Below are 15,723 nucleotides of genomic sequence, written 5' to 3' on the forward strand. Positions count from 1 at the left end.
TCTGTGGCTCTGAGATGCCACCAGCCTGGCAGGCAAGTTGAGCAACCGCAGATGTCATTAACATGCCCTGTCCTGGCAGGTCAGGCGATCAGGACAGGAGCTGGGCTGAGAAGACCTTTCTCCCTGGGCTTAGGGGGTCTCTCTGGGGCCACAGCCCATGGGAGCAGCAGAATGAAGAGAGACCCGGCATCCAGGGAGGAGCCTCCGCAGGCCCTGCCTGTCACAGTCACCTCCTGGGGAATGCACCTACCCGCCCCCACTCCCGCCTGCCCACGCTCTCCCAACAGCCACCAGTCTGCTGCAGGGATTAAGGCTGAGACTGCAACCATTCTGTCCTCTCCCTCTTGCCAAAATAGAAATAGCTTTGGCTCAGGAGCAAAGGCTACATGACCTGTCCTGACTGAGGACTGTGTGACCTTCTTGCTGAGCATTCTTTGAGAGGCAGCAGGTCCAGGCCTCAGAACACCTGGGTCCTCATCCCAGACCCACCTTAGGCATGCAGTGTAAGCCGGGGCCATCCAGGCCTCGCCTTGAACCCAGGTTCTTTGTACGTAGAAGAGAGGATTCCACCACATCAGCTCTTCGTCTTTCCAACTCCATTGACCCCCATTCGTCCACCGAGAACCTTCTCCATCTTCCCACAACCACCATGGAAGGTCCTACCTGGTGGCCCCCTCCTGAGCTGTCAAGTCCCTGGTGTCCCCATACCCAGGCTAGAGGTACAAATGGACATCATGCCCATTATAAAAGTAGGCAAACTGAGGCTGATAGCTACTCAGGCTTTGCTCCAGGGGGGTTTTGAAGGAAGGGGAGATCTGGAAGCTCTACCAGGCTGCGGGCTTGGGCAGCATTCACACAGCAGGCACCCTCCAAAAACAGGGGTTCCCCCCAGCCAGCCCTCAGCTGGGAGCAGGAGGGAGGCCTCTGAAGATTCAATGACAAGCAATTCAAGTGGCCCCGACTGGCTCCCTTGTAACTTGGGATGAGCCAGGAGACACAGCAAGCAAATGCCTCGTTTGCAGCTGGACTGTGGCCAAACCCCCAGCAGAGCCTTTGCTGCCCAGACTTCTAGGCCATGGGGACCAAGCTGGCTTACCTGGCTCAAGGGTCTCCCATCACCCAGCCCTCCTGCTGCCCCTCTGTTCTCCAGGAGCACTCAGGTGGGAGGATCTTGGCTCTCCTTATAGCTCTGACCTCCCACCAAGTCCACTGGAGACAGGTGATGCTCACCTAGAACCCCACCCGCGTGGCACTGGCCAGGAACCACTTACCCTGCTGCCTTTGGGGCCGGGATCTCCTACCGGTCCAGGTAATCCCTGAAACACAAAACACAGAGGGGCAAGGACATATGGAGACGCTCTACCTGCTGCCAATCTTGGGGCGAGTCCTGCCTCTTTGGGGCCTTTGCTGCTCTCTTTGTAGAATGGGGTGGGGTTAGATCAACAGTCTTTGGCCTGAACCCTGCAGCCCCAGGATCCCAGGGAGGTGGCTGGTGGGTAGGAGGGAAACTACATGGGAGGAGTCTCTGGAGCCCCTGCGCCATAGAACCAGACCTCCTCTTACTATGCAGCCTTGTCCTGTGCCTGCAAAGAGAGGCTTCCTTGGTCCAGTGCCCTGGACAGCCCCCTTCTTAGGGTCCACCCAGCAGATGCAGCTCCTTGGCCCCTAGCCCATTGCCTCCCTCTGCCTCGGGGCACCTGTGGCCATCTCCATATCACCATGGCCACAGAAGCTTCCAGAAGCCATATACTGCACCTGCCTGCCAGGGTAACCTTTGGCCCCTGGGCTGCCCTCAGGTCCTGGCTGCCCCTGCAAAATAACAGAGAGAAACATAAGGAAAGGAAAGACCCTGCCCAGCTCTAGGTCTGGGGGATGGTGGGGGCCTGGGGCTGACAATGAACAAAGAGAGGGGCAGGAATGTGAGACAGAACGTGAGGAAGGGGAGGGCCCCCAAGCCCACCCCTCTGTGAAACCGGTCCGACCAGCTCTGAGGGACAAAACCCCCTCTGCTTGCAGCCCAGGAATAAGAAATCACTGAGGAGGCCTGGCTGGTTCTCCCATGCTGGCAGGGCTGCTGTTTGACTTGGGCCAGACCAGCCCAAATTCCTGCAAACCCCATGGCGGCGTGTACAATATCCCCTAACATTGCCCGGAACAGGCCAGCCATTCACGGCTCCAACCAGAGTTGCACGGCTCATGCCAACATCAGGCCGGCATGGACTCTGGCTCTTTCAGGCAAATGTGGCTGGGTGAGAGAGGTGGGGTGGGGTGGGCTGGAGTGGGATGGGGGCCCCAGCAGGGTGAGAGGCAGAACAGCCTGGCTCTGGGGCTGGCACACAGCGCAGGATCTAGGGAAGGGGCCAAAGACAGGTAGGGCTGGGAGGGACAGCGGGCAGGGCAGGGCTGAGGCTGAGGCCCTCACCTGTTCTCCAGGGTGCCCTGCCGGTCCAGGATAGCCCTTGTGTCCCTGTGGGGGGAAGAAGCTGCATCAGGCAGGGAGGACACCTCTGGGCCTGGAAATCACAAGGGTCCAGCTGCCCAGCCTGCCCTGCTCAGCACCCTAGTACTGCGTCAGGGATGGAGTGTGCGCTCAGCAAACGTTCCCCAGATAGATGCAGACACCATGTGAGTCTTCGCAGATTCCTAAGGTTTTCTCTCTGCTTCCGGTGGTTCTTAGGCCAGAGGACATCATGGGGGTCATTCACTGCCTTGGCAGAGCTGGTGAACGGAACTGGGACAGAACAACTGTGACCAAGAAATGGCGTATCGCAACCATTCCTTCTGAATCCAGAGAGAAGGCGAGACCGTCTCTCGGGGATAGGCTTTGTCAATGGAGGATTGGACTCAATCGGACTTGAGGTCTGGAATGTGCTGAGCCACCACGTGATGCTGGGATTCCCTCCCCTGTCAGGACCTGCCCCTTCTCATAAAACCCCCATCATACGCCTTGACCATATGTATTAACCCAAAGACCTATTTCCCTTCTTCCACTGCCCCCAGCTCCTATTCCAGGGAAGAATAGGCCACCCAGATACTGATGAGAAAGACTCTGGCAAAGCCCTAGTACCAACCTTGACCCTGTGTCCTGATGGCCAGAGACCATGGTGTAAGGCATGGCCAGGCCAGGCCTCTAGGTTGAAAGAACCAAGCTCAGTGTGTGCTTTCAGGCAGCACCAGGTACGGTCACCTGAGCCATTTCATAAGAGTAAGGAGGTCTCCAAAGGAAACCCTAGACTTCAAGCTTCCATCAGCTGGGGGGCTTCCATTGTACACAGGGATTAGTTTAGGTGCTGGTTTAGGGATTAGTTTAGGGATTGGTTTAGATGCTGTCCCTAACTTACTGTGCATCTTTGGGTGAGTTACTACCCTTCTCTGAACTTCAGATAACAGAGTTAGAACTCTGAGTCCCTTCTAAACTCTGAGTTAGAACCTTGGAGTTTGAAGACTTCTCCAGAGTCTAACATATACACACAAGACTCGAGATACATTATAAGACTTTAGCACACACACACGTGCGCGAGCCCGCTCATACCTGTAGACCCTCTCTGTGTGCTGCCGTTTACCCAGGACTACATGGGTAATAGATGACTTTATCTACACCTTACAACAGTCAGACGAGCTAGAGGGGGGCGACTATCATCTCCATGTCACAGAGGAGAGCACTGAGTCTCACCCAACTGAAGATGCTTGCCCTGAGTCCCATTGCTAACAAGCCACAGGCACGCGCTCGCTACCAGATCCTTCTGGCATCTGAGGCCACACTGGGAACTCTGCAAACATCCCCAGGCATGTACAGCTCCATGCACATACCCAAACGCACACAGGCATACACACTCAGCACCCCCCATCAGCCCCCAGGAAGTGGGGACTCTTAATTATAAACAGCAGAGTCAGTGTGATCTAAGAGGTCTGGAGAGTTTACGAGCATTCCTTTTGCACCTATTCACATCTCAAGACCCTCAGTGACATGATTCTATCTCAGATCCAGGGGCCTATGGAGATGGATGCAAGAAGGTTGGGTGAGGTTCTTCTAGCTGGGGCGTGTGCTCTTTTCCCCAGAGGGCAAACGGGGCATAGGCCGCAGCCAGCAGCTTGCTGGCAGAGTGATACAACCTCTTGTTTCAGACCCATCTGGATTCCAGTGCTGTTCTACTAACTGGTTGGTTGGGTGACCCAGAGCCAATGACTTCACCTCTGAGAATCTCATTTTCCTCAATTATAAAATGGATATACAAAGTTGGAGCAGGGATTGCAGGATAGAAAAGTGTGTAAAGCGCTTAGCACTGTATTTGGCATTGGATTCGAGGGCCCTGTAAACGTTAGCTGCTGTTATCATAATCTTCATTTTTCATTCATTCATTTGATAAACATTTACTGAGTTTTCATGCTCCAGCGCCCTTCTAGGCACAGGAAGAATGAGACAGACAACATCCTTTGCCCTAAAGGAGTTTACATTCTAATTAAGGAGGTCTAAAAACAGAGTAAACATAAAAATAACATCTGGGCTGAAAGGAGAGAGGGATGTTGTTTGATGGGTGCAGTTTCAGTTTTGCAAGATGAAATGCTTCTGGAGATTGGTACAACAATGTGAATGTACCTAACGCTATTGAACTGTAAACTTAAAAATGGTTAAGATGGTAATTTTATGTTATATGCTTTTTAACCACAAATAAAATAACATCTTTTCAAAAACAGAGAGATAATGTCTAGTAGTGAGCAGTGCTGTGAAGAAAAGGTATAAAAGTTATAGACAGAGAATGGTCGCACTGCGGAGGGGTGGAGAATAGGGGGTGGGATCCAGGAGGGCTGCTCTGAGGAGAGGAATGGGATTAATGCAGGGCCGGCTCCCCCGAGGAGGGCACTGCAGGTGAAGGAGACAGCAAGTGCAAAGGCCCTGAGGCAAGAACGCAATTGATTGGCTTGGAGGGAACACAGCAAGGCCTGCATGACTGGAATAGAACAAGCAAGAGGGTGAAGGATGAGGGTGATCGGAGGAGAAGCAGGAGGTCAGAACACGCTGGAGGTGATATGATGCAAAACCACAGAAGTGCTTTGAGTAGGGAGGTAGCGTGACATGAAGGAACTAACAGCCATGATCATCATTTTTCCACCTGGAGCTTGCAGATGAGGAAGAACAAGCGAAGCCTTTTCCTAGTGAAGAGCTGAACGGAGCCTTGCACTCTGGGCTGTGTGACTCTGTATGGGTAATTATCCTCTCTGAAGCTCACTCTGCCATCTTCTGCCTGCCTGCAAAGATCCAATGGAGTAACAGGGCAAGGACCCCCCAAGAGAACTACAGTGTAGGGTCCAGGGGGCCCTTGGCCATCACCAGCTCCTGTGGCTTCTCATCTGCAGCCACAAGAACCCTGCTGAAAACCAATTCTTCAGCTCCCGCACCTTCCTACAAAGGAAGCAGAGAGGCATTTCTCCAGTGAAATCCAAGGAGATTTCAAGTAAACCCTTTTACTCAGGATGCAGCTAAAAGGAAGTGAGTGATCATCACGGGCATGCACAGTGGACAGCCCTCTGCCTGGCTCAGCACCGAAGCCTTCATATAACAGTTCATGGACTCCTTGCAATCACCCCCAGGAGGCAGGAATTACCATACACATTTGCCAGTTGAAGAAACTGATGTTCAGAGAGGTAAAGAGACTTTGCTGAGGCCACACAGCCTTCTAGGGGCAGCACCAGGCCTGTGACTCCAATCCCACATCCTTAGCCATCAAAAAGCATGGGATGAGACATGTTCATTGAGGCCCAAGGCCTCCCTAGAAGAGCCACAAAGCCACTCAAGGAGAGATCCCCTTATAGATGCACTTTGCTGGGACGAAAGCTCTCACATCATTGCAGCGTTATTCAGGCGGAGGTCAGTCATGAAACCCTGGAGTGTCTGCGTTGAAAGGGACCTAAACCATTAGTCTGACAACCTCCTTTCTCATTGGACGACTGAGAAACAAGCGTAGAGAGGGGAAGGGACTTGTCTAAAGTTACCCAGCAAGTTATGGCCAAGCCAGCACTTTTCCCTGGGCCTCCAGACCCACTGGGGTATACAATTTCTAGGTCTCTCTTGATCAAGGGACCCTGAAGGGCCTTGAACATTGCCATGAACACCCCAGTTTCTCCTGGAAGGCCAGGAGCAGCAGAGAGCATAGCCCAGGTGGGAGGTAGGAGGCGGGAGGTGCTTACACTCCCTGGAAGCATCTTAACAATGTTTACCAAGCTGGGGCCAGCAAATAGCTCCAAATGACAGGGCCCCAGACCTGCAGGAATCTAAACCATTATCTTCTGCAGTGCCCTGGCAATTACGAGGCGGATGCCGACCGCAAGGTGGACCCATGGGCAGTGATTTCCCAGTTTGTGATCGGTGCCTGACTGGCACTAAGGGAGAGGGAATGTTTCGGGGAGCTCCAGGGACCATGCTGTCTGCAAGGGGCCTCTGGCTGCCCAGCAGGCGGGTCTCCACAGGACCTGTGTTTATAATAGAACTCGGTCTATATTTTGGTTTGGGAGCCAGATTAATCATTGCTTACAATGCGCAAGGAGAAACCAGACATCACCTCACTGTTGCTACAGACTGTCTCCCCGTCTGGCTGGGCTGCTTTTTGGGCTTTGGGCAGGGAGGGGAGGGGTCCTGTCCTTGACCGGGGGTCCTAGGGACCACTATGTACTCAGACATCGGCTGTCCACCCAGGCTCCACCTCGGCCTGTGCAAGGCCTCAGCTCGCCTTGCAGTTGTTGAGATGAAACTCACCAACCTTGCTTAGCTCTCCATGAATCTCTCTGCTGGACTTCCTTACCCTGGGCAGCCCACACCGCAGACTGAGCCATCGGCGGGACAGAAAGAATCAAAGAGTGAGAAACACATGCCTGGAGTAGAGGGTCTTATTATGGGATTCTGGACAAGGCGCCTCTCTGGGCCTCAGTTTCCCCAGCTGGCCTCTCCAAGTGTCCTGTGGGCTCAGAAATGGTAGGAGTCTGAAATCTGTGGCTTGTCTAAAAGCACAGTCCATCATGGCACAGGCCAGGTATCTGACACCAAACTGTTCCGTGGATACGTGAGACCGCTCTGGGCAGAAAGGTATATTTTCTGTATGGATCATTCATTCATCCAGTTATTCATTCATCCAGCAAATGTTTGCTGAGCCCCAGCAATGACCAAGACCCTGTGTTAGGCACTAGATGTACACCGATGAACAGAAAAATTCTCTACCTTCTAGAAGAGGGCATTAAATGCATATTAAGTGGAATGAAGGAGAGGCAGCAAGTGCTGGAAGAATGTAGATGCACCCAGCCAGAGGAGGCGGCATTGTAAACTGAGGCCTGGGGGAGGGGTGGGGCTTGGACAGGAGACACGGGACGGGGTAGTGGGAATGGGCTGCAGAAGCAGGGGGGCCTGGAGACGTTTCTCAGGAGGACTTCTACGGAATTGGGGTGCCACACTCAGGCAGAACTGGGAGTTCTGCAGAAGGGCAGGGGATCGTCTGAGGCAGCCTCAATCACATTTCCCCAGAAACGCTTCCAGATGACCCCTGTGCTTTCCCATTTTATGACAGCTTCCCACAGATAATGGCCAACGCGGGCAGCATTTCTGCTGGGGGAAGGGTGGGGGCGACAGGAGGGAGCTTGGGGGAAGTCAGGCTGGAGAGAAGCAAGTCAGGTTTCAGTCTGAGTGCCAGTTTGGTCCCGTGAGTCATGTCTACCTGGGGCAGTACAGTTAGAGAGATTCAGGGGCTGTGTCAGGGCGTGGCTGGAAAGATCCATCTGTGACGCTTGCCAGAGGTGAGAAGGGAGGGAGTTGAATGTGGCCAGCACTGTGTTAAGCCCACGTGGGGAAAGAAAGATGGGTTGAGTTCTGCGCTCTGTCCAATCTAAGCAATGTGTCGACACTAGTGGGTTGCCCACTAGCCCAAGGAGACTGAGAAGGGAGGCCAGATGATCAGAGAAGGGAGGCATGACCTCTGCCTGGAGGTGCTGGGGAGTACTCTTGGAGAAGATGTTATTCTTCTCTGAGAACAGAGCCAAGAGGCAGGCATATGAGGATGAGTGTGGAGGAGAGGCCTGGTGAGGGCACAGCAGAAGCAAACACAGGAAAGCAGGAAGGCCCAGGGCACACGGGATTGGATGGGGCCAGGGTTTCTATACAGCAGAGGGTGAAGAGGCAGGAAGGCCTAGGGCACATGGGATTGGATGGGGCCAGGGTTTCTACACAGCAGGGGGCAGGGAGGCAGGAAGGCCCAGGGCACACGGGATTGGATGGGGCCAGGGTTTCTATACAGCAGAGGGTGAAGAGGCAGGAAGGCCTAGGGCACACGGGATTGGATGGGGCCAGGGTTTCTATACAGCAGAGGGTGAAGAGGCAGGAAGGCCTAGGGCACACGGGATTGGATGGGGCCAGGGTTTCTATACAGCAGAGGGTGAAGAGGCAGGAAGGCCTAGGGCACATGGGATTGGATGGGGCCAGGGTTTCTACACAGCAGGGGGCAGGGAGGCAGGAAGGCCCAGGGCACACGGGATTGGATGGGGCCAGGGTTTCTACACAGCAGGGGGCAAAGAGGCAGGAAGGCCCAGGGCACATGGGATTGGATGGGGCCAGGGTTTCTCAGCCTTGGCACGGTGGGCTGGACACATCTTGTGTATGTGTATGGGAGTGAGGGGCTATCTCATGCATTGCAGGAGCTTTAGCAGTATCTCTGGCTTCTACTCATTAGAAGTTAGTAGCACCTCCCTCCCAGTTGTAATGGCCAAAAATATCTCCAGACATTGCCAACTCTTCCCTGGGGAGCAAAACCACCCCGAGTTGAGAACTACTGGTCTACAGGAAAGAAGGCAGGAGGGTTAGATGAGAGGGAGCATGGGAGGTGCAGATGGGGTTCTGGCAGCCTTCTTGGCTACTGGAGGGCGGTTAACTGGAAACTAGCAAAGTGACTGGTGCTAGCAGATGGAAGCACAAGACCTTCTTCAGATGCTTCTCCTCATGATCATTCATTCATTCATTCCATAAATACATGCAAAGTGCCTGCCATGCACCAGCCCTGTGCTGCGTGCTGGGGATATTACATCTCATTTAATCCTCCCAACCGCCTCATGACTCAGCTGAGGCCCAGCAAGGTAAGTTGACTTGCCCACACTCACACAGCAGGAGAGGGGCAGAGCACGGATTCTATCCAGGTCTATGTGACCTGGTTTGCGTGTCTTGGAACTAGCCCAGCAAAGTCCTGCCACATGCATCTCAGGCAGTGGCAGAGAAACAAACCTGAGGCAGGCAGCCTCTTTTTTACTGGATGGAAACTGTCTTGTTTGAGAAACTGAATCAGCCTTGTGGTGACCCAGAAAGGGCCTGAGGGTCAGAAGACCTGGGTTCAAATCCCAGCCCTGCAGCTTGGAGACCCATGGAGGTATTTCCATTGCGTTGCTGCCTCTCACTCTTGGCTGCACGTGGGAATCACCTGGAGGCCTTTTAGAGCTACCGAGGCCTGAGTCCCACTCAGACCAACTGAGCCAGAATCACCACGACGGGGCCCCAGATCCCCAGCTGGAAGCCACTGCCTAGACTGCACCCTCCAACCAAAACTCCCTTTCTCTTGCTGATTTTTCTCCACAGCCCGCTCTGTCTTACAGCATACCTTTTATTTTTACTGTTTTTGTCATCTGTCTCCCCACCCCCACCCCCATAAGGATCCAGGGCAGGGATTTTTGTCCATTCAACTCAGTGGCTGGCATATTCTAGGCATTCACTAATTCTTGTTAAACAAATGAATAAATAGGATTATCAGTGTTGCCTCAGAATGACACAAAAATTCAGTGTGCTGGTGAGCACGAAGAGGAAACGGACTTTACCTCCTTTTTTTTCTTTTCTTTTTTTTCTTTTTTTTTTTTTTTGTGAGATGGAGTCTCGCTCTGTTGTCCAGGCTAGAGATCAGTGGCGTGATCTCAGCTCACTGCAACCTCTGCCTCTCGGGTTCAAGTGATTTTCCTGCCTCAGCCTCCCAAGTAGCTGGGACTACAGGCGCATGCCACCACGCCTGGCTAATTTTTTGTGTATTTAGTAGAGATGGGGTTTCACTGTGTTAGCCAGGATGGCCTCAATCTCCTGACCTCGTGATCCACCCACCTTGGCTCCCAAAGTGCTGGGATTATAGGCGTGAGCCACCATGCCTGGCCTGACCTTACCTCTTATCCACTCACCTCCCTTCTCCCACAAGGCTTCTCACAAAAAATAATGCAGAAAAGCCATGCTACAGGATCAGAGCCAAGTGGCTGCTGTTGTCACCAAAGATTGTGTGTGACAGGAGAGACTGCCTACCGTGGTGGCCTCAGGCACATTGCCCATGGCAGTGCAGTGCTTCTCTTCTCTGCTCCCCACCACTGGTCAGGGGTCTCTGCCTCGGGACCTGAGCTCCCCGACGCTTCGCCCAGCACCCTCTGTGAGTGGGTGACGCCAGCCTGCCGCAGACCAAACTCTTCCGTGCATGTCTAGGCCAGGGCCAGAGGGGAACTCGGAGCAAACGGCTTTGCCAAATAGTCTTCCAGCTGCACAGAGGCTCCTGCTTAACTTAGAGAAGCTGCCTCTCCCTGCTCAGGTGAGCTGGCTCCTCTTGATTGGGAGTTCTTCTGGACATCTGCTTAATGCGAGGAGCCTTGGAATCCCAGGCAGGAGCTGGTTCCAGTCTGGTTTCCCCACCTCCTGCCACCTCTGTGGGCCACCACCCCGATGCATGACAAGACCGCCACAGGCTGCTTTACGAGCCGGGGCCGGACGGAGCCTTTTCCACTAGCACCTCATCCATCGGAAAGCGCTAGAGCCCAGAGGGGAAGCAAGTGGGGAGAGCCAGTCCCTCTGTGTTCTCTGAGCTGGAAAAGACCATGTCTGTTGGCTCACAGCCACTGCCTCCGGGGTGGGCCCCTCAGACTGAAGGTATGACCTGCTGTGCCCATGGAAGGTGCGGGAGAAGGGAATTGGGGAACAAGGTCCTTCCAGGTCCCCCTGTGTCATGGGGCTCTCAAGGCAAGAACAGGATGGAGCTGAGAGACACCCCAGCTGTCCAGATGAGAGCCAGATGGCCTAGAGAGAGGACAGCTGTGGCCACAGCTGGGAGCCAAGGAAGAAGCTTAAGACACAGTGGTAGGCTGATGGATCTACCAGACAACCCATCAGCAGTGGGGGATTTTCTTGGAAAAGGCAGTTGACCCTTAGCCTGCATTGCCTGCCCCCTATTTCCTGAATACCTGCAATGCAAGGGCTTCATGTGAGGCTCAGTAGGGAGAGCAGCAGACCAGATTTGCACACCCTGGGTGGTGAGGCATGACTGGTGGCTCAGAATAATTAAGCCAGGACGGTTTAAGTGTCCTTGAGCAGAGAGGAGCCTCATGGCCCGAAGCTGGGTGTTTCAGGAGTGCTCCTTGGAGTAGGCACAACTAGAATAGAGTCTTGAAGGATGGGAGACACAGGTTGGAGGAGTCAGAGAAATCCGGGGTGGAAGCTAGAGACCCACTACTAGGGAATGGCAGCCTTCTCCCCGCACAGGTGCTCGGACAAGTAACTCCCAGAGCATGGCTGAAGCGAGGATGGGATGGGGGAGACACAACAGAGAACCCACGGCCTCTCCAGAGCATTCCCCTTCCCCTGCAGGGCACTAACGAGGGTTGAATATTAAACTCAGTGCTCACTGATTTGCTCCAGGTCACCCAACCAGGAAATGGCAGAAGCGGGAGTAGGACCCAGGTCCAACTGACTCCAGGGTCCACTCCCTCCATTTCTCTGCTCCAGGCCTTGCTCCTGGTCACACAGCCCCAGACTGTGCAGGGTCAGAGACGGGGATCACTGTCTCCGTCTCATGTAGGAGGAGGCCAAGGGGCAGAGAGGGGACTCACAGGCCCAAGGCCACTCAGCCAGTGGGCGGTGGAGCAGGGACTGGCATGGGGTACACCACCACCACCACAAGTTTTCTTAAAGGTGGCCTCCCTGGGAGCAGCTGGGTCCCCAAAAGGAAGTACAGCAAACCAACGACACTTCTTGACAAGCTACCTCATTAACTGTGCCGAGAGGCACCCACTGCAAGCCAGGGTATTCCCCATCCCCAACAGGCACAGCCCTTGGAAAGCTCTCTCACCTCCCACCCATGCGCCCTGTCCCCGGCGGAGCTGGACTGGGGCTGGGGAGAGGCAGGTGGGCCCACTGGTCTCCTGCCTGAAGACCTGGCTCGCTAGGAGGCCCACAGCGCAAGGCATAGCATCCAAACCAAACAGTACCTTTCGTCCCGGAGGTCCTGGATTCCCGGAGAGCCCAGGCAAGCCCATGTCGCCCTGTAAGACATGGACAAGGGAGGTGAGGCAGGAAAACACGAGCAGAGACGCTCGGCTACATTCTACAAACTGGAATTATAACTGCCAATGGCTGCTTGTTTCCAAATGAGATTCACGGAGAACTAGAGGCTCAGAGGAGACTCGGGGGCTTCTCAGCAAAGTGAGAGCAGAAGACTGGGTGCTGTACCCGGAACCCCTCCCCACTCAACTCAGCAGCTCCATCTGATCTATTTTATATATTGGTCTTCAGCAGAAGACACCACTTGAAGAATGGGTTCTGATACTAAAGCCGTGTTTAAAAACTCTGCTCCAGAAGACATGTGGCTTATCAGTCCCATACCAATCAGCTGGCTCTCCCTGCAGTCCTGAGACACCTTCCCATTGCTGGCCCTGCCACTGGCCAAGCAGGGGGCATTTCTGCCACCACCCCAGGACCTGAGAGCAGGCCACACAGCAGCAGGAGAGAAGCCTGGGCTCCTGGGTGCCGATCCCATTTTGCCACTTACCAGCTGCCTGACCGCCAGCAAGCCACCCCTGCCTGGAGCCTCCGTTTTCCCATCTACAGGCTGGGCCCATCTGTCCTGGCTCATGAGGTTATGATGAGGATCAAACGGTTGTGTATGGGAACACTCTCCTGGGACCCGGAGTCACCAGTAAATATGTGCTAAGTGAAAACACCTAGCAGTGAGGATGTGAAGCAATAAGCCACCCGTGTCTTGGGGAAATCAAAGAAAGCAGCCAGTTCTCGGTGCCTAAGCACAGGAGGCCGGGCTGAGAAGCAGCGTTCAGTCCAGCAGGATGGCTCTGGGGCTGTGTCCAGAGGAAGCCAGGCAGGCCTGGGCTTTGCTTCCAGGGTGTGTATGCCTGGAAGATTGACACACTGGACAATCTCACTTGGAGTTCTGGGCTCCCCTCTTCCCATCTGTCTGGCACGCTCTCCAAGTCCCTTGCTCAGTTTATGGGGTGGATCCTTCAGAGATGGACGAAGGCCTATGGCCAAAGTGTTTTCCCTTCTGCAGGCAAACCTGCTTTCACAGCCCTTCAGAGTTACGGAGCCCTGACTCTCTAGCCTCCTAGAAATCCACAGACCTGTCTCCTACAGTTAACCTCAGGGGAGGCTTTCAGTGTCTGTGGAAGCTTCCTGGCCATGTGCTACCAAGAAACTTCTGGATGCCCAGAGTCACCTAGCAGGCCCTGCAGAAGGCCACGCAGGACGTTAGGCAAAAGAACATTCACCAAGGGTGTGTCCATAGGCAAAATCTTCTGTCAGTTTTGTTGGCTGTACCCTGGAGAGGAGGTGCTGGAAATAACCTTGGGTAGCTTTGCTGCTGGGAGAGGCTGAAGGACTTCAAGGAACAAAATCAAACCACACCCTGACCCTTCCAGATGTTCCCACCCGCCCCCCCCCCCACCCCTCGCCTCTGCCATGCATGGCCCCAGCCAGGACAGCTCGCTGCATAGTGTGGCGATTTCACTATTGTCCACTCCCTCTTCCCTGGGGACTGGGGTCCCTGGAAACCTACCTTTGCCCCATCATGGGCCTTTCCTGGTGAGAGCCCTGGGTCCCCTTTCTGTCCCTGAAACAAAAACAATTCCACTTTGGCCACCAAGTCATCTAGAGAGGATGCCTGTCTCCCCACAAACTCTGCTCAAAGCCCTGCTCCCTTGCTTAAATGCCTTCCCATCCATCCTTCCACTCATACCCCTCCAGAGGGTCTTCTCCAATTTCACCACTCCCCTCCTCTAACACCTTCCATAGCTCCCCGCTGACTGCATGGTGACAAAGTCCACATTCCTCCTTCTGCTATCCCAAGTCTTCTGTAATCCAACATGTCCCAGGCACCCTGTCTACACTATGCTTTCTTTACAACAGGCAAACCCACAGACAGGGTCCCTCTGCTCTACCCTCAAACCACAGCCCACTCCCCAGCCACGTCCCGCACTGTCCTGCCACCAGGCTCTTACTCAGGCAGTCACCCTCACCTAGAAACCCATTCTCCAAACATCATTAGTCACACCACAAACATTCTTTGGTTCACAGCTGGAACGCATCCTCCACATCCTACTTGTAGAGCTCTGGGCCCATCCTCCAGGGGACCAGTCCCTGCCCGTGCAGGTGGCCAGGACTGTCTCCTGGCTTGTTCCTCTGGGCTCTCAGGAGTTTCTGAGAGATATGTCCGAGAGGCATGCCAATACTTTTTGATTTTCCAGAACGTCGATCTCCATCTCATTGGTCTCTAACTACCTGAGGTTCAGTGCACGAACAGCCACTTTATAGCTGGCACCATCCCTCATCTCACTAGATAACCACAATCTAGTGGGGCAAGGGAAGCATTATTACTCCCATAATATATTTGGGGAAACTGAGGCCAGGAGAAGGAAAGGGACTAAGATCTCAAGATGAAGCATTGGCAGAGCTGAGATTAGAGCCCTGACTGGTGACCCCTACATCTGTGTTCTGGGGTGCCCTGGCTCCTGCTGAGTTAGAATAGGCAGCAACTTGAGAAGAAACTGACAAGCAGTGAGTCCCCAGTCAGAGGCAAGCACTCTTTGTGCCTAGCATAGGGGACAGTCCCTGTCGCACAGATCCTGGCTGCTAAGAGCACGGGGCTCAGGAAAAGGGCTCACAGGTTCACCAGCTGCGTCTCTCACGGGGTGCTCCTGGTTACGCTCCTCTCCTTTGTCCAAACCTGATCATATGACTCAGGAAACAGAAAGTTGGTCCACCCTGTGTCACCTTCTAAGAGCTTCTAATTCTTGTCCCCATCCCCATCCCATCTTGGGCCCTCTCCCCTCCCTGCCTCAGCTGGGCCCAGAGTCAGAAGTCCTGGACTGCCAGACTCACAGCAGGACCTCGGGCCAGTCACTGCACCTTCCCAAGCCCAGCTTCCTCACCTTTAAAGTGGGGACCACACACATGCTCACACACACACATGCCCACACACACGCCCACACACATGCTCGCACACACACAAACACACGCCAGCTTTCCAGGTCTCCAGGCGAGGAGCCAGGGGGATAATAGCCATGACATATGTGAAAGGTGGTTTGGGCAGCTTTAATTAACTCCCACTCAGTTCTTTTCTTCATCAGAACTCAGATGTTCCAAATCCTGACTCGGTCACCCTCCACCAGAAATCACTGCATTCTGAAGTAAAAAGTGCCTCCAAGAGGGAAAGGAATGGGCTTTTGCTGCTCACCTACTATGTGCAGACACTGAGCTAAGCCCACTGTGTGCACCAACTCCCGTAGTCCTCATAGCACCCATTTGTTCCAGGGAAGAACAAAGGTTCAGAGAAGCCAAGTCCCACCCTGGGCTGGCCCTCCCTGGCAGGGAAGAGACAAAGGCCGAGTCTGTCCCCAGGCTAGGTCTGACTTCAAAGCCCCACTTGCAAATGGGAGGCCTGGATGCTTCTCCCA

General features: G+C 54.1%; 1 protein-coding gene across 1 annotated transcript in view; it reads right to left on the minus strand.

Annotated features, from left to right (window-relative positions):
- Positions 1 to 15,723, minus strand: part of COL27A1 (collagen type XXVII alpha 1 chain) — a 155,383-nt gene that overhangs the window by 104,871 nt on the left and 34,789 nt on the right. Inside the window, exons 7-11 of the mRNA XM_064376659.1 lie at positions 13,827 to 13,880; positions 12,250 to 12,303; positions 2,423 to 2,467; positions 1,756 to 1,809; positions 1,272 to 1,316 (exon numbers count right to left, since the gene is read on the minus strand). Of these exons, the coding sequence (XP_064232729.1) occupies positions 1,272 to 1,316; positions 1,756 to 1,809; positions 2,423 to 2,467; positions 12,250 to 12,303; positions 13,827 to 13,880 (252 nt within the window). The remainder of the gene's footprint in view (positions 1 to 1,271; positions 1,317 to 1,755; positions 1,810 to 2,422; positions 2,468 to 12,249; positions 12,304 to 13,826; positions 13,881 to 15,723) is intronic.

This window comes from Aotus nancymaae, unplaced genomic scaffold (assembly GCF_030222135.1).
Source record: "Aotus nancymaae isolate 86718 unplaced genomic scaffold, 86718_ANA_hifiasm-v0.15.2.pri h1tg000003l, whole genome shotgun sequence".
In the NCBI taxonomy this organism is placed as follows: Eukaryota; Metazoa; Chordata; class Mammalia; order Primates; family Aotidae; genus Aotus; species Aotus nancymaae.